At 44.0% G+C, this 22706-nt stretch overlaps 1 protein-coding gene across 3 annotated transcripts in view; it reads right to left on the reverse strand.

Moving 5' to 3' along the window:
* ZNF43 (zinc finger protein 43) overlaps positions 1 to 20218 on the reverse strand; it is a 43828-nt gene extending 23610 nt beyond the window's left edge. Inside the window, exon 1 of one of the 3 annotated variants that reach the window (XM_034945648.3) lies at positions 16490 to 20218. Coding sequence is in view for 1 of the 3 variants with exons in the window: in XM_008955529.5 (XP_008953777.3) it covers positions 9392 to 9394 (3 nt within the window). In the remaining 2 variants the exon portion in view is untranslated. Of the gene's footprint in view, positions 1 to 9391; positions 9546 to 16489 lie in introns of those variants that run through there. The other 2 variants (XM_008955529.5, XM_034945650.3) reach the window with 2 other exon arrangements.
* Positions 20219 to 22706: the final 2488 nt, after the last annotated feature.

A 22706-nucleotide genomic window follows, 5' to 3' on the forward strand; every position in this document is an offset into this window, starting at 1 on the left:
CTCCGCCTCCCAGGTTCAAGCAATTCTCCTGTCTCAGCCTCCCAAGTAGCTGGGATTACAGGCATGCACCACAATGTCTGGCTAATTTTGTATTTTTAGTAGAGATGGAGTTTCTCCATGTTGGTCAGACTGGCCTTGAAATCCCAACCTCAGGTGATCCACCCGCCTCAGCCTTCCAAAGTGCTGGGATTACAGGCGTAAGGCACCGTACCCAGCCTCTGAAGAGCTACTATATTTTTTGAGTGGCCACCTGACCTGTTTTTATCTGTCCTGTAATAGCAGCATTCCAATTTAGTTAAATGAAAGACACTAAAATTAAGCTTCCCTGTAATTATCCATATTGGATAAATTAATAAGCATGTCAGACTAATATCTATTGTAACAATTTGGTAGTGACTTTTCTTAGATATTTATGAGATATAAATATCTAAGTATAACCAACTTTAATGTACTAGTCATAATGTATGTAGTATTTTAAAAAATTGTCTGTAACCGTATTTCAGTTAAAACTACTTTATATTTCAAAGTATGAGTAAGAATATTAAAATAACTATTTAGGCTAGGCATGGTGACTCATGCCTGTAATCCCAGGACTTTGGGAGGCCAAGGCGGGCATACCACAAGGTCAGGAGATTGAGACCATCCTGGCTAACACGGTGAAACCCCATCTCTCATAAAAATACAAAAAATTAGGCCAGGCGCGGTGGCTCATGCCTGTAATCCCAATACTTTGGGAAGCTGAGGCGGGTGGATCACTTGAGGTCAGGAGTTTGAGACCAGCCTGACCAACATGGAGAAACCCTGTCTCTACTCTAAAAGTACAAAATTTAGCCAGGCATGGTGGCGCATGCCTGTAATCCCAGCTACTCAGGAGGCTGAGGCAGGAGAATCACTTGAACCCAGTAGGCGGAGGTTGCAGTAAGCTGAGATCATGCCATTGTACTCCAGCCTGGGCAACAGGAGTGAAACTCCGTCTCAAAAAAAGTAAATTTAAGGAAAAAAAAAAAATACAGCCGGATGCGGTGGCTCACGCCTGTAATCCCAGCACTTTGGGAGGCCGCGGCGGGCAGATCACGAGGTCAGGAGATCGAGACCATCCTGGCTAATACGGTGAAACCCCGTCTCTACTAAAAATACAAAAAATTAGCCGGGCGCTGGGAGGCTGAGCCAGGAGAATGGCGTGAAACCGGGAGGCGGAGATCGCAGTGAGCCAAGATGGCGCCAATGCACTCCAGCCTGGGCAAAAGAGCGAGACTCTGTTTAAAAAAAAAAAAAAAAAAAAAAATTAGCCGGACGTGGTGGCACATGGCTGTAGTCCCAGCTACTCCAGCTACTCAGGAGGCTAAGGCAGGAGAATCGCTTGAACCCATGAGGCAGAGGTCACAGTGAACCGAGATCGTGCCACTGCACTCCAGCCTGGGTGACAGAGTGAGACTCCATCTCAAAGAAAAAAAAAAAAAAACACCACACACAAAAAAAACTACACAGACTCCAAGGTTGAGTTTACACACTGAACTGTTCTTGCTTTTGCAGTGTAAGTACTTCAGCCTGCAAATATTAGATTACCTTGGATTATCAGTTTTCTGTCAAAGAAATTTATTCAGTATTTTTTAGTTTTTACCATTCTGTATTTCTAAATTTAATTCGTTCTTCGTGCTAAACTTCTGTGTGCTCTTAAAATGAGCTTTAATCTAAACAAATCTGTGTCTACTTTAAAAGACTAAAAAAAAAATTAAATTTTCCCAAATCAAGGATAAGCAATGAATCTGAGGTCTTAAATAAAGACAATCTTGAGTCAAAAGAATGCCAAAAGGTTTATTTGGCTGTTAATATGATTTAAATATATTTCAAAAAAGCAACAAAAATATCTCCATATAATCTAAATGCTTTAAGATAAAAGAGTTGAACAAGATAGTCTCTCTTATTTTCAGGTAGGATAATAATGCCTCTGATTTATATTTTCTTTTACAACAGCCAGGTCTCTGGACATATTGAACTCTTGAACATCTGAATTTCAGTAGACATTGGATTCATTGAGCTCCGTCTCAAAAAACAAAAAAAACACAAAACCTGACATCATAAAAGAACAAGAGAAGAAAAAGCAAACTGACCTCTAAGCTAACAGAGGACAAGAAACAAAAATCAGATCTGAACTGCAGAGTTAGACAAAAAAAATGATAAAAATATGGAGAAGGCTGGGCGCGGTGGCTCACCCCTGTAATCGCAGCACTTTGGGAGGCCAAGGTGGGCAGATCACTTGAGGTCTGGAGTTCGAGACCAGCCTGGCCAAATAGTGAAACCCGGTCTCTACTAAAAATACAAAAATTGGCCATGTGTATTGGTGGGCACCTGTAATCCCAACTACTCGGGAGGCTGAGGCAGGAGAATTGCTTGAACCAGGGAGGCGGAGGTTGCAGCGAGGCAAGGTTGTGCCACTGCACTCCAGCCTGGGCAATAGAGCCAGATTCTGTTTCAAAAACAAAATGAAACAAAACAAAACAAAAAACAAAAAAAAAGGAGAAATCCAGGAGTAAAATCTTTGAAAGAATTAATAAGATAAATAGCGCTCTAGAGAGATTAATGAAGAAAGAGAAGATCCAAATAAACAAGATTAGAAGTGACAAAATGGCCATTAACACTGACCCAACAACAACAAAATAATTATTCAAGTCTGTAACAAACACCTGTATGTAAACAAACTGGAAAATCTAGAATAGATCAATTCCTAGACACGTACATCCTCCAAAGACTGAAAAAAAAAAAAGTATCCCTGAAGAGACCAACAAGATTCAAAATTGAAGTATAATAAATAGCCTAGAAACCAATAAAAAACCAGGATCAGACATATTCACAGAAGAATTCTACCAGATGTACAAAAAAAAAAAAGGTGATACCATTCTTACTAGAGCCATTCCAAAAAATTGAGAAGGAACTCTTCCCCAACTCATTACATAATAGCATTATTCTGATACCAAAACCTGGTATAAAACAAAAAAAGAAAACTTCATGCCAATGATCTTAATAAAAAATGATGGAAAAATTCTCAACAAAATACTGGCAAACTGAATCCAGCAGCACATCAAAAAGCTAATCTACTATGATCAAGTAGCCTATATCCCTGGGATGCAAGGTTATTTCAACATACACAAATCAATAAATGTGATTAATCACATAAACAGAACTAAAGACCAAAACCACAAGATTATCTCAATAGATGCAGAAAAATCTTTCAAGAAAATTTAACATTCTTCATGTAAAACCCTCAATGAACTAGGCATTGAAGGTACATACTTCAAAATAATGAGTTATCTGTCACAAACTCAAAGCCATTACACTGAATGGACACACAGAAGTTGGAAGCATTTCTCTTTGAAAACTGGCACAAGACAAAGATGCCTTCTCTCATCACTCCTATTCAACATAGCATTGGAAGTACTGGACAGAGCAATCAGGCAAGAGAAAGAGGAAGAAAGTCAGACTACCCTTGTTTGCAGGTAGCATGATTCTACACCTACAAAACCCTATAGCCTCAGCAGAAACTTTTTTTTTTTTAATTTTTATTTTATTTTTTTGAGACGGTGTCTTGCTCTGTCACCCAAGCTGGAGTGCAGTGGCACAATCTCGGCTCACTGAAACCTCCACCTCCTGGTTTCAAGCAATTCTCCAGCCTCAGCCTCCTGAGTAGCTGGGATTACAAGCCACACAACTACGCCCAGCTAATTTTTGTAATTTTAGTAGAGACGGGGTTTCATCATGTTGGCCAGGCTGACCTCGAACTCCTGACCTTGTGATCCGCCCACCTCGGCCTCCCAAAATTGCTGGGATTACAGGCATGAACCACCACGCCCGGCTCCAGAAAAGCTTTTAAACTGACAAACAACTTCAGCAAAGTTTTAGAATACAAAATAAATGCACAAAAATCAGTAACATCTCTGTACATCAATATTGAAGCCAAAAGCCAAATCAAAAACACAATCCTATTTGCCACAAAAAGAATCAAATATCCAGAAATACAGCTAACCAGGGAGGTGAAAGATCTCTATGACAAGAATTTTAAAACTGCTTCAAAAAGTAAGAGATGACACAAACAAATGGAAAACCCGTTTATGCTCATGAATAGAAAAGGTATCATTAAAATGGCCAAACTGCCCAAAGAAATGTACAGACTTAATTCTGTTTCTGCCAAACTACCAAAAACATTCTTAACGGGACTAAAAATAACTATTTTAAAATAAATGTGGAACTAAAAAAGAGCCTAAATACCCAAGGCATTCCTAAACAAAAAGAACAAAACTGGAAGCAGTACATTACCTGACTTCAAACTATACCACAGGGCTACAGTAACCAAAGCAGCATGGTACTGTTATAGAAACAAGCTCATAGACAAATGCAACAGAATAGAGAGCCCAGAAATAATGCCACACACCTACAACCATCTGATCTTCAACAAAGCTTACAAGAGAAATGTAAAAAAAAATTTCTATTTAATAAATTTGCTAAAATAACTAGCTAATACTACGTAGAAAACTGAAACTGGATGCTTTTCTTACACCATATACAAAAATCAACTCAAAGTGAATTAAAGTCTTAAAATGTAAAATTATTTTTAAAAAAACTTTGGAAGGTACCTAGGAAATCATTCTAGACATAAGAACCAGAAGATTTCATGATGGAAATACCAAAAGCAATTGCAACAAAAGGAAAAATTGACAAATGGGACCTAATTAAACTACAGAGCTTCTGCACAGCAAAGAAAACTATGAACAGACTAACTAAACAAGACAACCAGCCAGGCGCGGTGGCTCATGCCTGTAATCCCAGCACTTTAGGAGGCCAAGGCAGGCAGATAACAAGGTCAGGAGTTCGAGACCAGCCGGGCCAATATGGTGAAACCCCATCTCTACTAAAAATACAAAAATTAGCTGGGCGTGGTGGCACACGCCTGTAATCCCAGCTACTCGGGAGGCTGAGGGAGGAGAATTGCTTGAACCTGGGAGATGGAGGGGGCAGTGAGCCGAGATTGTGCCACTGCACTCTAGCGGGGCAACAGAGTGAGACTCCATGTCAATTGAAAAAAAAAAAAATTATGTGGTAAACAATTAGCCATATGAAAACACTTCTAGGAGGTACCAAGTTTCATCTCATAAAATGTAGCATTAAACTTAGAAATCAAGATGATAGGATATAGAATACAGATAATCACCTCTACAAATTTACCCTGCAAAGAGAGTAACTGATGTTTTTATGAATCTGTGTAACTCACCACTTATATACCACGTTTTCTTATAAAAATGTATTAATTTTGTACAGCCAAATAAAATAGATTTTCCCTATTCTTTTCCTTGGTAGCATTCTAAAAGCTAAGCCTTGGAATTCTGTTGAAAATCACTCAGCCATAAAATAAAAGACACCTGAGAAGATTCCTAAACTCACTCTGGGAAAGAGAAAGGTAAATGATAATTTTTATTTTATTTTATTTATTTATTTTTTAAACAGAGATTCGCTCCTGTCGCCCAGGCTGAGTACAATGGCGTGATCTCAGCTCACTGCAACCTCGGCCTCCCAGGTTCAAGCGATTCTTCTGCCTCTGCCTCCCGAAGTAGCTGGGATTACAGGCGCCTGCCCCTGCACCCAGCTAATTTTTTTGTATTTTTAGTTGAGACGGGATTTCATCATGTTGGCCAGGCTGGTCTCAAACTCCTGACCTCAGGTGATTCACCCACCTCGGCCTCCCAAAGTGTTGGGATTACAGGCATGAGCCACTACACCCAGGCTGTGACACTGTAGCACACAGAGCCATGGTGGTTATCTTGGTTTATCCCTAGACAGTACTGAAACCCAGGATCAGAAAAAAACAACAAAAACAACAAAATGAAGTGTGGCTGAGGAAAAATCACCCACATTTTTCGAAAGGAAAAACTTGACCTAAAAACATTCCGAAAGTCTCTGGCTGGGTGTGGTGGCTCATGCCTATAATCTCAGCACTTTGGGAGGCCGAGGCGGGTGGATCACCTGAGGTCGGCAGTTTGAGAACAGCGTGACCAACATGGGGAAACCCTGTCTCTACTAAAAATACAAAATTAGCCAGGCGTGGTGGTGCATCCCTGTAGTCCTAGCTACTCGGGAGGCTGAGTCAGCAGAATCGCTTGAACCCAGGAGGCAGAGGTTGCAGTGAGCTGAGATGGCTCCACTGCAGTCAAGCCTAGACAACAAGAGCTAAACTCCATCTTAAGGTGGGGGGGAGGGAAGAGTCTTGTGCCTAGGGAAAACAAAAAGAAAAAAGAGGCCAGGCGTGGTGGCAGAGGCGGGTGGATCATCTGAGGTTAGGAGTTCGAGACCAGCCTGGTCAACATGGAAAAACCTCATCTCTAACAAAAATACAAAAATTAGCTGGGAATGGTGGTAGGTGCCGGTAGTTCCAGCTACTGGAGTGGCTGAAGCAAAAGAATCACTCGAATCAGGGAGGCAGAGGTTGCAGTGAGCAGAGATCACATCACTGCACTCCAGACTGGGCAGCAAAGCAACACTGTTTCAAAAAAAAAAAAAAAAAAAAGTAAAGAAAAAAGAAAAGGAAAAGAGGCACAGAGATTTTTATTTTTTACAAACAGTGTAAGGGGATTATTTTTTGCTTTCTTTTCAATATGGAAAATATTTTCAAATAGAAAACAAAATTTAGGCCGGACTCGGTGGCTCACGCCTGTAATCCTTGCACTTTGGGAGGCCAAGGCGGGTGGATCACAAGGTCAGGAGTTCGAAACCAGCTTGGCCAACAAGGTGAAACCCTGTCTCAACTAAAAATACAAAAAAATTAACCAGGCACGGTGGCAGGTGCCTGTAATTCCAGCTACTCGGGAGGCTGAGGCAGGAGAATCGGTTGAACCCGGGAGGTTGCAATGAGCTGAGATTGCAACACTGCACTCCAGCCTGGGAAACAAACCGAGAGGAAGGATGGAAGGATGGAAGGAAGGAAGGAAAGAAAGAAAGAAGGAAAGAAGGAAGGAAAATTTATTTAAGTCCATCCAATGATTTTTCAAAAAATAATTAAAATATCTGTATCAAAAATGTACAGATATCTAAAATAGCTTTATCTAAAACGTATCTCTGTATCTAAAATGTACACTAAAAAAAAAAAAAAAAAATAGCCCGGCGCAGTGGCTATTTTTAAGTGCCGTAATCCTAGCACTTTGGGAGGCTGAGGCGGGTGGATCATCTGAGCTCAGGAGTTCAAGACCACCTGGCCAATATAGTGAAATCCCGTCTTTACTAAAAATATAAAAAAATTAGCTGGGTGTGGTGGCAGGCACCTGTAATCCCAGCTACTAAGGAGGCTGAGGCAAGAAAATCGCTTGAATCCGGGAGATGGAGGTTGCAGGGAGCCGAGATAGCACCATTGCACTCCAGCCTGGGCAGCAAAAGCGAAAGTCCATCTCAAAAAAAAAAAAACAAAAAAAAGAAAAAATAGTTGATAACGTGAATTGCGGAGAAGAAGGTGGCATTTGGGAATGTCAGAAATAAAGGAAAATTTAGTTTAGTTTTTTTTTTTTCAGAGGGAGTTTCACTCTGGCCCAGGCTGGAGTGTAGTGGCGCGATCTCGACTCACTGCAACCTCCGCGTCCCGAGATCAAGCAATTCTCCTGCCTCCCAAGTAGCTGGGATTACCACACCTCGCTAATTTTTTTTGTTTCTGTTTTTGGAGACGGAGTCTTTCTCTGTTGCCCAGGCTGGAGTGCAGTGGTGCAACCTTGGCTCACTGCAACTTCTATCTCCTAGGTTCAAGAGATTCTCCTGCCCCAGCCTCCCAGAGCAGCCACGACTACAGGCATGCACCACCATGCCCAGCTAATTTTTGTATTTTTAGTAGAGACGGGGTTTCACTATGTTGGCCAGGCTGGTCTCGAACTCCTCACCTAGTGATCCGCCCGTCTCGGCCTCTCAAAGTGCTGGGATTACAGGCGTGAGCCACCCTGCCTGGACTGAAAATTTAGCATTTTACTCAAATCCATTAGGCTGGAGGAATGGGGAGTACGGTGCAGACTTCAGACCCTGCTTGAAACATGAGAAAAATGCAGAGGAAAATCACTCTTCTGTGGAGTGTGAAAATAATTAAGTGGCAGGCAATTAGACTGACCTCACTCTAATGCCAGGGTTTCTACCTTATAAAAATCTAACTCAAATGTATATTTTGTAAATTACTACACCGAGGAAAAAAAAATTCAGCCTTAAACAACTATAAACTGCCAATTAACCCGATTATATAACCAGGAAATTTCCACCTTAATCGTACAAATTAAAAAACTATGTAACTCTACCTAACAAAGTACTGAATTTGGTTTTCTTCATCATGCGCCTTCTAAAAGTCTTTCCTGGCGGGGCGCAGTGACTCACGCCTGTAATCCTAGCACCTCAGGAGGCCGAGGCAGGCGGACAGCCTGGGCAACACGGTGAAATCTGGTCTCTACTGAAATAGAAAAAATTAGCCAGGCGTGGTGGTGCGCGCCTGTAGTTCCAAGCTACTCAGGAGGCTGAAGCAGGAGAATCGCTTGAACCCGGTAGAGGGAGGCTGCAGTGACCCCAGATTGCACCACTGTACTCCAGCCTGGACAGAGAGAGACTCCGTCTCAAAAAAAAAAAAAAAAAATCCTTCATTCCCCATGGACCCCAAACTACAAACCTTACAGTCTTAAATTACTCTTTGATTAATATTTTTGTGGTGACTCTCATATTTTTTTTTTGAGTCGGAGTCTCACTACGATGCCCAGGCTGGAGTGCAATGGCGCGATCTCGGCTCACTGCATCCTCCACCTCCTGGGTTCAAGCGATTCTCCTGGTCAGCCTCCCTAGTAGCTGCGATTACAGGCGCGCGCCACCACGCCCAGCTAATTTTTGTATTTTTAGTATAGACGGGGTTCATCATATTAGCCAGGCTGCTCTCGAACTCCTCACCTCGTCATCCACCCACCTCGACCTCCCAAAGTGCTGGGATTAAAGGCGTGACCCACCGCGCCCGGCCGACTCTCCTGTTTCTAATAGACCAAAAGAGGGACTAGAAATGCCACGGACCAAAGCTCTTCCCATTCATGAAACTGCATCACGAGTCAGGATTCTCTCCTGACGACCCTCCTGTGGCCCCTGCACAATTTGGGAGAGACGCCGCGCTGCGGCTGCAGAGCTGCCCACAGAGGGCTGCAAGCCGGGACACAGTCACTGCGCAGAGAAGAGACAGGACGCCCGGGGCCGCCTCCCAGAGCAGCCGCCATCTTATGGCTGAAGGGGATTGAGGCCGAGCTGGGCAAGAACTCCGGCACGCGCAGATTGTGGAGCTGACTGCGGGAAGGCCTGAGTCACGCCACAGCCCCTTCCCCCTCTCGGGATGTCAGACCGGCACTCTCACCATTTCTAGGCTTCCGGGGGGTCCTGGCGTCTTAGCTGTGGATCCCCCAATACCTGCAGGTCACAGAGCCACAGAGGCTGGACCTCTAGCAGCAGAGGACACAGAAGACTGAAGACGAGAAGCGGAGCTCCAACTGCAGCCAGAGACAAAGGCCCCGCCACATCCCGGAAGCCACCCTGTCCTCTCCTGCCCCGTGCCTGATTGGATGGTTTCCAGCCCAGCGTCCCTGATTGGATAACTTCTAAGGTCCTGCCCCCGCAAACCCTGAATGAAAGATGTGATCAGACGCTGGGCTGAAAGAATAAAGAATGACAGCCTAGGCTGCCGCCTTTTCAGGCAGGGCTTCCTCCCTGAGCAGAGCAGGCCCAACCCAGAGGGTATTTGCCTTTAACCTTGTGTATAAGGTCATCTTCACTTATAAGTAATATACTATATGGCTACTAAAAAATGAAACTAATTGTTTTTGAATTTCAGCTTTTATGACCTTCCTGCCTTCTGGTCCTTTGAGTAGGAAGTATTACAAACATTGAATATTTTATTATTTATTCTCTGTGGGGTTTTTCTTATTCTTGAGAGGGGGTCTCTGTTACCCAGGCTGGAGTGCAGTGTCATGACTGCAGCTCACTGCAGCCTCAGCAGTCTAGGCTCGAGCAATTTACCTGTCTTATCCTTCTGAGTAGCTGGGACCACTGGCATGTGGCCCCATGCTCAGCTAATTTGTTATCATATTTTTATTTGTAGAGATGAAGCCTCACTAGATAGCCCAGAATGGTCTCAAACTCTTGGGCTCGATGAATCCTACAAAGTCAGCCTCCCAAAGTACTGGGATTTTAGGCATGAACCATCACATTCAGACTGAGTTATTTTATCAAAAAAATTTTTTAAAGCATTGAGGTCCATTAATAGAATTCAAGGAAATGTTATGCACATTTTAAAAAGTAAATTAAAAAGCATATACAAAAAGAGAGAGAACATTTTTTTTAAAAGCTAAATATAGGTAATGTTACCAGAAAAAGTTTAGATCTCCTGACTTTAAGTTGCAGTATGCTAATGGAATATTCTTAGTGGATAGTATTCCATTTTCATAAGAAATTCAAAACAAGATAATTTCCAGGTTTTAGAAACTGATGCAAAACATAAAAATATAGAAAATCTCTAATGTGTTCCCATGATATAGTATTACTTGAAATATAAACTGGGCAACTCAGCAAAAGACAATTTAATCTCAAGTTTCAAAATAGGTACAGAAGTTCTAATGGAATAATAAATGGAATCCAGGATTTTATTCATAAAAAGGCTAAAAAGTGACCATTCTCTGTGATTTTGAAAGTAGGAATTTGTGTAAACAGATGTGTATTTGCATCTACATTTGCCTACACTTACTTTTTTTTTTTTTTTGAGATGGAGTCTTGCTCTGTCGACCAGGCTGGAGTGTAGTGGCACGATCTCGGCTCACTGCAACCTCCGCCTCCCAGGTTCAAGCGATTCTCCTGACTCAGCCTACCAAGTAGCTGGGGATACAGGTGCATGACCCCATGCCCAGCTAATTTTTTTTTATGATATATTCATTTATTCAGATTACTCAATAATTAAAAATTGTATTTTCTATGAATACCAGCTAATTTTTTGTATTTTTAGTAGAGACAGGGTTTCACCCTGTTAGCCAGGATGTCTCCTGACCTGGTGAACTGCTCACCTCAGCCTCCCAAAGTGCTGGGATTACAGGTGTGAGCCACCGTGCCCAGCAGCTTTTAAACATTTTAGGAAAGCATGAGACATCAATCAATATGTATAAGATCTTCCTTCCCTACCTTTTTCCTCCTCCACCTCCTTCTTCCTCTCTCTCTTTCTTGGTTTGATCCAGTAATGCAGGATAACTTGAGGTGAGGGCTTCCAGGTCATAAGTAAATAAGAGATAAAAGTGTGGATTCTTGAGTCCTTGATAAGCATTCAACTGAATACAATTTAGTCTGGCTCAGTGAATCTGCATATCTAAATTAACAGCAGAGCAGAGGAAGCAATCAGATGTGCATTTGTCTCAGGTGAGGCTCAGAGAAATGACTCTGAGTTCTGTCTGTCTTTGGTTCTCAAGGAATTTCCTTGTTGGCTAATTGTAAAGAAAGTATGTAGCTTTTTTATCTTTGTAGCTATCTTATTTAGAAATAAAATGGGAGGCAGGTTTGCCTGACATAGTTCTCAACTTGACTTTTCTAGTGGCTTAGTAATTTTGGCATCAAGAGATTTATTTTCCTTTAACAGTGGAAACCTCTTTTATTATCAAGTGTAGAGGTTAATAAAAAAACTCATAAACACAAATATAATTATTGCTACATCTTTCAGAATAGCCCATTCTAAATTTTTTTTTTTTTTGGAGATACAGTCTCGCTCTATTACCCAGGCTGGAGTGCAGTGGTGCAATCTCAGCTCACTGCAACCTCCACCTCCTGGGTTCAAGCAATTCCCCTGCCTCAGCCTCCCGAGTAGCTGGGATTACAGATGTACGCTACCACACCTGGCTAATTTTTGCATTTTTAGTAGAGACGGGGTTTCCCCATGTTGGCCAGGCTGGTCTCAAACTCCTGACCTCAGGTGATTCGCCCGCCTTGGCCTCCCAACGTGCTGGGATTACAGGAGTAAGCCACCGCACCCAGGGTAGAATAGCCCATCCTAATTTAATTCTCATTTACTCTAGACTTTTTTCATAATTTTATAGTGGATCTTAATGTTGGAGGCATTCAAACCAGAGCAACTCAATCTTGAATAGCAGCTGTGTGAAATATGCTGAAACCTACTTGGCTACCTCCCCAGGTTAGGCATTCTTAGTCACAGGATGAGATAGGAGGTCAGCACAAGATAAACAAGATACACTGCACTTAGAAATTTGTCGTAATCTTCTCTGTTAGCAGGGTGCAGGCAGAAACACAGAATCACATATTTAGATCATGGATGCAGAGATATGTCACAAAGCTCCTGTGGTTAGGGTCAAGAAAGGAGCTTCCCATCCCCTAGATGTTGGTCTCAGCAATATATCACAATACCCAAATTATGTGAGACCCAGGCAAAAAGGAGAGTCACATCACCTAGGTGCTGGGTCCAGTGATATTTCACAATTATCCTTTGTAGCAGGTTCTAGTCAAAAAAGGAGAGTCACAACATTTAAGTGATGAAGAAAAAAGAATATGTCATAATACCTTTCTGAACAGAGCCCATTCAGGAGACTCATAATACCTAGGTGTTGGACCCAGCCATATATATCACAATACAAAATGTATGCAGAGATCAGGCAAAAAAAAAAACAACAAAAAAAAACAAAACAGAGATCACATAACCTAAGAGCTGGGCCCAGCTACATATCACAAGCACCCCAGTGGACAAAGCCAAAGCATGAGAGAAGAGTCACATCACAAAAGTGCTTGACTAAGCGATATGTTACAATCCAAACTGTGAACACATCCCAGGAATAAGAGGAGTCACATCATCTAAGTAATGGGCCCAGAGATATGTCAAAGTAACTCCTGTGGAGAGGAACCAGGCAGAAGAATCACATAGCCTGTGTGCTAATCGCAACAATAAGTCACTCTCTTTTAAGGGAGCATGGCCATAGCAGGAAAGAAGGGTCAAATTATTTGGTTTCTGGGCTCAAATATATGTCACAGTCTCTCCTATAGGGAAAAGCCAAGTAAGAAAGTTACATTATATGGATGATGGGTTCACAAATATGTCACTATGCCCACTATGGGCAGGGTTCAGGCAGGAGGCTCACATTACCTTAGTTCTGGGCCAAACAATATGTCACAATGCCTGATGAGGAAAGTGCTGAGGAAAAACGTAACTTCATTTTTGGTGTTTAGCCCAGCAGTATGTCAAAATCTACATTGTGAGCTGAATGTAGGTAGAAGAAGAAGCATCACAACAGCTAGGTGCTGGCCCAGTGATAGGTAACAATTCTTTCTGTAAGCAGCAACCTGGTAGAAAGAGAGTCACATTACTTGGGTGATGGATGCAGATAGATTATAATGCTTCCTGCAAGCAGGATCCAGCAAGGAAAGTTACATCACCTGGATGTTGCACATAGCAATGTCACAATGGCCCATGAAGATAGGGCACAGGCAGAAGAGTCACATAACCAGGGTGTGGGGTCCAGTGATATGTCACAATGCCCCCCTGTGGGCAGTGCTGAGGCAAAAGTACAGAGTCACACCACCTAGGTGTTGGATTCAGCAATGTGTCACAATCCGATCTGTGCACTAGGCACCAGGCAGGAGAGTCAAATCACTCAGGTGCTGGGCAAAGGTGTATGTTACAATCACAGTCACAAAAAAATGTAGGAATGAACAATCCCACACATCCCATTTCTTAGTATTAGAGTCAACACATGTTGTATGTTGAGTCCAAGTACACAAGTCACAATCTCAACGGTGGACTGGATACATCCATGAGAGCCTCCATCTTTGCTGTGGACTGTGTCCCCTTAGTGGAGTCACAGCCTCACAGGTATGCTGAATCTTGGTTTGAGAGTCACCAGCCCACGTGTGAACCGAATCCACATTTGAGAGTCAATTTTCCAACCACCTCCAGGTGTGAGATTCAGAACTTCAACAGTGAGCTGTGTTCATGTGGAAAGTTGTCAATTTTCACTGTTGGCTGGGTTTGCATACGAGTGTCACAATGTCACCTGGGTGCCAGGCCCTGTTATAGAACTCTCTATACTACCTGAGGGCTTTATACAATATCCATGATAGTCACAATTTGCTCTGAGACTTTTTTTTCTAATACAAACTCATAATCATACCTGTGGACCTAGGCTCATGCATTAGAGTCAACATCTCTCCAATTGGCTGGGTCTAGAGAAAAGAGTTCTCACCTGCCTATGAGCTAGGTTTAGAAATGAGTCACCATCTTAACTGTTGTCACATGATTACATATGACAGTCACAATTTTTACTGTGGACTCCATTCACGTGTGAAATTCGTGTGAGGGTGACAATGCTAACATTTGGTAGGTTGTGCATTTGAGAAACAGTCTCACCTGTGTGCTTGGCCCTATGATAACACTCTCTGTACCGTCCAAAGACTTTATACAAAATGTGAAAGAATGGTAATCCAGGACTTTACCTGTTTCTCTAAGTCTAGCTACCAGCACCAGTATCTCTGCTATGGACTGGTTTGTGGTATGAGTATCATCATCGCAACTGTGAACTGGGCTAAAGTGTATGTCACAATCTAACCTGTGAGTAGAAAGTAAATGGGAGAGTAACATCACCTGCATGCTGAGTCGGAAATATGTCACAATTTTTCAGGACAAGGACCAGGCAGGAGAGTCATATTACCTGGTTGCCTGTCCAGGGTTATGTTACAATTCCTTCTCGAAAGCAAGGCACAGACAACAAAGTCACGTTACTTGGTACTGGACCCAGCTATGTCACAATTCTCTCTGCAGGCAAGGCCTGGGCCCAAGAAACACAGCACCTGGTTGCTGAACCCAGAGATGCAACACAATCTTTCTGTGGGCATGGTGCAGATGGAAGAGGAGAGTCACACCTCCAAAGTAATGGATGCACAGATATGTCACAAGGTGCTTCCCACAGACAGGGCCCAGGCAAGAGCTCTTTACCCATTTGGTTTGAGCCACCGATGTGTCATAATACCCACAATACAAGGCGCCCAGGATAAAGAGAGTGATATCACCTAGATACAGAGTCCAGTGATATGTCACAATCCTCCCCTTTTACAGGGTTCAGGTAGAAGTTACATCACTTAGGTGATAAACAAATGACATGTCATAATTCCTCTATTAGCAGGTGAAGAGAGTCCCATCACCTAGGTGTTGGACTAGCCATATTTTAATATATACAATACACAATTCACCAACACCTAGGTGAAACAAATTGTGTATATTGAAATATGGCAGGGTCCAACAACTAGGTGATGTGACTCTCCTGCATGGGCCCTGCTAATAGCAGAATTATGACATTATCTTTCTGTTTATCACCTAAGTGACGTGACTCTCCTTTTCTACCTGAAACCTGTAGTAGGAGAGGAGAGTCACATCACCAAGGTGCTAGGCCCAGTGAAAAATCACAATCCCTGGCCAGGCATGGTGGCTCACACCTGTAATCTCAGCACTTTGGGAGGCAGAGGCTGGTGGTTCACCAGGTCAAGAGAACGAGAGCATCCTGGACAACGTGGTGAAATCCTGTCTCTAATAAAAATACAAAAATTAGCTAGGTATGGTGGTGCACGCCTGTAGCCCCAGCTACTTGGGAGGCTGAGGCAGAAGAATCGCTTGAACCCAGGAGGCAGAGGTTGCAGTGAGCTGAGATCGTGCCACTGCACTCCAGCCTGGCAACAAAGTGAGACTCCGTCTCAAAAAAAAAACAACAATAAAATAAATCACAATCCCGCCTTGGGCAGAAACCAAGCAGTAGACGAGGGTCACATCACCTTGTTACTAGGTCAAAAAATATGGCACAATATTTTCTGAAAAAAAGGGGACCGTGCAGCACAGTCACCTCATCTAAGAGAGGGCTCCAGAGATACGTCAAAATGCCCTATGTGGGTAAGGCTCATAAAGAAGAGTCACATAACCTAGGAATTGAGACTAGTTATATGGCACAATCACCCCAGTGGGCAGGACTGAGGCATGGAACAAAATTCACATTACGTAGATCCTGAGAAAAGTGATATGTCAAAATCTCTACTGTGGACAAGTTTCAGAGACAAAAGGAGAGTCATATAATCTAGTTTATGGGCCCAGGCAAATGTCATAATGTCCTCTCTGGACAGGGACCAGGCAGAAAAATCACATAACCTGTGGTCAGGGCCTAGTGATACGTCACCCCCTCTTCTGTGGTCAGGGCCCAGGCAGGAGAGAAGAGTGAGATCATGTAGGTGCTTGGCACAGATATGTTACAACGTCTCCTAGGGAAAAGCCCATGTAAAGGTGAAGAGTAACATTAAATAGATGGGTCCAGAAATATGGCAAAATGTCCCCTGAAGCCAGGGTCTAGGTAGGAGATTCATATCATCTGGGTGTTAGATCCAGTAATATGTTACAATAGCCCATTTGGGCAGGGCACAGAAAGGAGAAACACATTACCTGGGTGCAGGGACCAGTGATATGTCACAATGCCCTCTGCGACAGCACCAAGGCAAGAGTATAGGGTCACATGATCTACATGCTGGGTCCAGCGATATGTCACAATCCCATCTGTGTACTGGGCCCAGGCAGGAGAGTCAAATCGCTCACATTCTGAGCAGAGGTATGTGTCACAATCACACCTGCAGAAAGACCCAGAAATCAGACAAAACAGTTCTTCACATGTCTTCATTCTAGGTATGAGTCAATACCATTTGGATATTGGGTCTAAGTACACAAGTCACCATCTCAATGTAGATGAATCCATGCATAACAGCCTCAATCTCTTCTGCAGACTGTGTCTCTCAGTAAAATCATAGCCTTGGCCAGGCGTGGTGCCTCACACCTGTAACCCCAGCACTTTGGGAGGCCAAGGCAGGTGGATCACCTGAGGTCAGGAGTAGAGACCAGCCTGGCCAACATGGCAAAATCTCATCTCTACTCAAAATACAAAAATTAGCTGGATATGGTGGCGGGCGCCTGTAATCCCAGCTACTAGGGAGGCTGAGGCAGGAGAATCACTCGAACCTGGGAGGTGGAGTGAGCCAAGATCATGCCATTGCACTCCGGCCTGGGCAACAAGAGCGAAACTCGGTCTTAAAAAAAAAAAAAAAAAAAAAAAACAGCCTCACAGGTGTGCTGAATCTTGACCTGAGAGTCACCAATCCATCTGTGGACCAGATTCACCTATAAGAGTCAATTTTGCAATTTTCCACTGCCTCCAGGTGTGACATTCAGAGCTTCAGAAGTAGGTTATGTTTATGTTAAGGGATGACAATATTTACTGTTGGCTGGTTGCGCATGTGAGTATAACAATGTCACCTGTGTGCTGGGCCATGTAAGGGCACTCAGTGTATTACCCGAGGGCTTTATACAATATACAGGAGAGTCAAATCCACTCTGAGATCTTTGTGATTGTATAAACCCATGATCGTACCTGTGGCCCTAGGCCCAGACTGGGGCAGGTGGATCATGAGGTCAGTAGTTCGAGACCAGCCTGACCAACATGGTAAAACCTTATCTCTACTAAAAATACAAAAAAGCCGGGCGTATCCCAGCTGCTCAGAAGGCTGAGGCAGGAGAATCACTTGAACCTGGGAGGTGGAGGTTGCAGTAAGGTGAGCTCGTGCCACTGTACTCCAGCCTGGGTGATAAGGGAGACTCTGTCTCAAAAAAAAAAAAAAAAGATACACAAAACACAATCTCATCTGTGTTTTTGGCTTGTGATGACACTCTCTGTGCCACCTGAGAGCTTTTTATAATATCTGAGAGAGTGGTAATTCTCCATGACCTTTGCAAAAAAAAAGGAAACTTAGAATCATGTTTGTTTTCTCAAGCCTAGCTAGGCAAGGTGTATCTCTTTTATTGCCTGGTTCAAGGTATGAGAATCATCATAGTAATTTGTAAGCTCAGGCAAAATATATGTGACAAGGGCCGGGAAGGTGGCTTACACCTGTAATCCCAGCACTTTGGGAGACCGAGGCAGGTGGACCATGAGGTCAGGAGATCGAGACCATCCTGGCTAACACGGTGAAACCCCGTCTCTACTAAAAATACAAAAAACTAGCCGGGCATGGTGGCAGACACCTGTAGTCCCAGCTACTTGGGAGGCTGAGGCAGGAGAATGGCATGAACCCGGCAGGTGGAGCTTGCAGTGAGCCGAGATTGCTCCACTGCACTCCAGCCTGGGCGACAGAGCAAGATTCCGTCTCAAAAAAAAAAAAAATACAATGTTACAATTACACCTATGGGTAAAGAGTGAGCAGGAGAGTCACATCACCTGGGGCTGGTCTAGAGATATGTCACAATCTTTTTTGAGTGCAAGGACGAGACAGGAGAGTCACATCACCTAGGTGCTTAGGCAGGGATGCCTTAACATCTCTTCTTGTAAGATGGGCATGGGCAGCAAGTTACACCACCTGGGTGCAGGGCCCAACAATATGTTACAGTGCTCTCTATGAGCAACACCCTGAGAGGTGAGACACATTATCTGGTTGCTGATCCCAGTGGTATGTTACAATGTTTTTGGGGGGCATGGTGCATGTAGGTGAGAAAAGTCACATATTATAATTGATGGATGTCAAAATATGTCACAAGGCCCCCTGTGGGCAGGCCCAGGCAGGGACCTCCCATCCCCTAATGTCAGACCCAGTAATATGTAACAATACCCAAAATATGCAAGGTCCAGGCAAAAGATGAGAGTTACATCATCTAGGTGCTGGGTCCAGTGATACATCACAATCCTCTTTTGGCAGGGTGCAGGCTGAAGAAGAGTCACATCACCTAGGTGATGAATGAAAAGATATGTCATAATACTCTCGTGACCAGGGCTTATGTAGGAGATTCCTTGGTGATAGACCCAGCTACATGTCACAATATGTATGCAGGGGCCAGGCGCAGTGGCTCACGCCTGTAATCTTAGCACTTTGGGAGGCCGAGGCGGGCAGATCACCTAAGGTCGGGAGTTTGTGACCAGCCTGCCCAACATGGAGAAACCCTGTCTCTACTAAAAATACAAAATTAGCCAGGTGTGGTGGTGCATGCCTGTGATCCCAGCTACTCAGGAGGCTGAGGCAGGAGAGTCGCTTGAACCTGGGAGGCAGAGGTTGTCATGAGCCGAGATTATGCCATTGCACTCCAGCCTGGGCAACAAGAGCGAAACTCCGTCTCAAAAAAAAAAAAAAGGATGCAGGGCCCAGACAAGAGAAGAGTCCCATCATGTAGGTGCTGGGCCCAGTGATACATCTAAATCTTTTTTTGTTCAGAGTCCAAGCAGTAGAGAAGAAGTCACATTACCTAAATGCTGCATCCAGCAACATGTCACAATACCCGGATAAGGAGAGCCCAGGCAGAAAAGTCACATCACCTAGGTGAGAGGCCCAGGGATATTTCCTAGTGCTACTTGTTTGCAGGGCTCAGGAAGAAGACAAGAGTCAGATAATGTAGGAGCTGGTAGCACAATCACTACAGTGGGCAGGGCCTAGCTATGAGAGGAGAGTCACATCGCATGGGTGCTGGGCCAAGCGATATCTCACATTTCTTACTGTGGACAGATTCAGAAATAAAAAGGAGACCTATTATTTAGGTGATTGGCCCAGAGTTATGTCACAATGACCACCTGAACAGGGACCAAGCATAAGAATCACATCACCTGTGTGCTGGGCCAAACAATAAGTCACTCTCTTTTCTGTTAGCACAACCCAGGCTCAAAGATATATTACAATCTGAGCTATGGACAAAGCCCAGATAAAAGAGGAGAGTCACATAAAATAGTTGATGGGCTTAGATATGTGTTAAAATGTTTTCTGTAAGCATGGTCCAGGCAGGAAACTCACATCGCTTGGGTGTAAAACCCAGCAACATGTCATAATGTCTTATGTGAGCAGGGCCAAGAAAAAAATAGAGTAACATCACTTTGGTGCTGGGTTCACCAATATTTCACAATCTTCCCTGGAGGAAAAACTAAGAAAAAAAAATCAAATCAGCTATGTGCTGCCAAATGTCACAAAACTTCCTGTAAGCAGAAACCAGGTAAGACAAGAGAGTCAAATCGCCTGTGTGACTGGTGCAAAGACATTTCAAAATGCCACCCATAGGCAGGGTCCAGGCATAAAAGTTATATCACCCGGCTGTTGGACCCAGCAATATGTCACAATGGCCCAAGTGGCCAAATCGTAGGCAGAAGACTCACATGTCAGTGCAGGGCCTAGCAATATTTCACAATGTCTGCTGCAGGCAAAACCTAAAACCAGGGGAAAATCCCATCAGGTAGGTGCTGGGCGTAGCAATACGCTACAATGTTCCTGTAAGCAGGGATCAGACAGAAGAAGACTGTCACATCACCTGGATGCTGGGCCCAGAGATATGTCAACCATCATTTCTGTAATAAAGACCCATGCAGAAAAAACACAGCATCTGGTTGCTGGCCACAGCAATGTGCCTCAATTTTCCCTGTAGGCAGGGTGCAGGCAGAAGAGGAGAGTCACATCTCCTAGTTGATGAATGCAGGGACGTGTCACAATGCTCCCTGTAGGAAGGGCCCAGGTAGGAGACTTCCGACCTTTAGGTGTTCAGCTGAGCATTATGTCACGATACACAAATATGAAGGGCCTAAGAAAAATAAGAGTCACATCACCTTGATGTTAGGCCTCTGTGAGCAGAGACCAGGCAGGAGAAGAAAGTAACATTACTGGTCAGGCGCGATGGCTCACACCTATAATCCCAACACTTTGGGAGGCTGAGGAGGGTGGATCACTTGAGGTCAGGAGTTCGAGACCAGCCTGGCCAACATGCTGAAACCCCATCTCTACTAAAAATACAAAAATTAGCTGGGTGTGGTGGCACATGCCTGTAGTCCCAGCTACTCAGGAGGCCAACGCAGAAGAATCACTTGAACCTGGGAGGCGGAGGTTGCAGTGAGCCAAGATCACACCATTGCACTCCAGCCTGTGCAACAGAGTGAGACTCCGTCTCCGAAAAAAAAAAGAAGAAAGTAACATCACCATGGTGACGGGCATCATTGAGTTACATCACAAAGCTCCATGTAGGCAGGGTCCAGAGAAAAGGTGTTACATCCCCTGGGTATTGGACCCAACAATATGTAAAAATTTCTTTTTTATTTTTATTTTTATTTTTTTGAGACAGAGTCTCGCTCTGTCGCCCAGGCTGGAGTGTAGTGGCGCATCTTGGCTCTGCAACCTCCATGTCCCGCAATTCTCCTGTCTCAGCCTCCCGAGTCACTGGGACTACAGGCACACGCCACCATGCCCGGCTAATTTTTGTATTTTTAGTAGAGATGTTTCACCATATTGATCAGACTGGTCTTGAACTCCTGACCTCAGGTGATGCACCCGCCTCAGCCTTCCAAACTGATGGCATTACAGGCGTGAGGCCACTGTGCCCAGCCTTATATGTAACAATTTGTTGTTGTTGTTGTTGTTGTTGTTTTTTGAGACTGAGTCTTGCTCTGTTGCCCAGGCTGGAGTGCAGTGGTGTCATGTCGGCTCACTGCAACCACTGCCTCCCAGATTCAAGTGATTCTCTTGCCTCAGCCTCCCAAGTAGCTGGGATTACAGGCATGCACCACCACACGCGGCTAATTTTTGTATTATTTTAGTAGAGATGGGGTTTCACCATGTTGGCCAGGCTGGTCTTGAACTCCTGACCTCAACTGATCCGCTTATCTCAGCCTCCCAGAATGCTGGGATTACAGGCATGAGCCACCATGCCCGGCCATATGTGACAATTTCTAATGTGACATATTGTGCCATAATATGGCACAACATGTAGGGCACAGGTGAGAGAGTCACATAACATGGGTGCAGGATTCAGTACTATTTTACAATACCCAAAATTTGTGAGGTCCCATAAAAAGAGGAGAGTCATATCACCTAGGTGCTGGGACCAGTGATATACTACAATTTTACCTTTGGGCTGGGACCAGACAGGAAACTGAAATCACTCAGGTGCTGGCCAATGTCACAACCACACCTGCAGAAAGGTCCAGTGATCAATTAATCCTGTACAGGTCCCAGTTCTAGGTATGAGAGTCACCACGTTCTCTATGTTGGGTCTAAGTACGCTAGTGACAATTTCACCAATGAATTGAACCTGTGCATAAGAGCCTCCATCTCTCTTGTGAGCTGTGTTCGCTCTGGCCCTCAGCCCAGGTATGAGAGTCAACATGTCCTCAGGAAGGTAGACTTCTCATTGGTTCAGATTGAAAAATTCTCACCTATGAACTAGATTTAGAAATGAGTCATTATTCAAACTCCTACGGAATGTTCACATGTAACAGCCACAATTTTAACTGTGGACTGTGTCTGTGCATGAGATTCAGGACCTCACCAGTGGGCTCCATCACTGTGTGAGGGTGACAATTCTAACGGTTGGTGGGGTGGGCAAAGAAGAAACACAATCTCACCTGCTTGCTGAACTCTATAATGACACTCTCTGTACCACGAGAGATTTATATAGTATTCAAAACAGTGGTAATTTGGCTGGGCACGGTGGCTGGCGCCTGTAACCCCAGCACTTTGGGAGGCCAAGGCGGGTGGATAACCTGAGGTCGGGAGTTCTAGACTAGCCTGACCAACACTGAGAAACCCCGTCTCTACTCAAAATACAAAATTAGCCAGGCGTAGTGGCACATGCCTGTAATCCCAGCTACTCAGGAGAC

This window comes from Pan paniscus, chromosome 20, assembly GCF_029289425.2.
Source record: "Pan paniscus chromosome 20, NHGRI_mPanPan1-v2.0_pri, whole genome shotgun sequence".
NCBI lineage: Eukaryota > Metazoa > Chordata > Mammalia > Primates > Hominidae > Pan > Pan paniscus.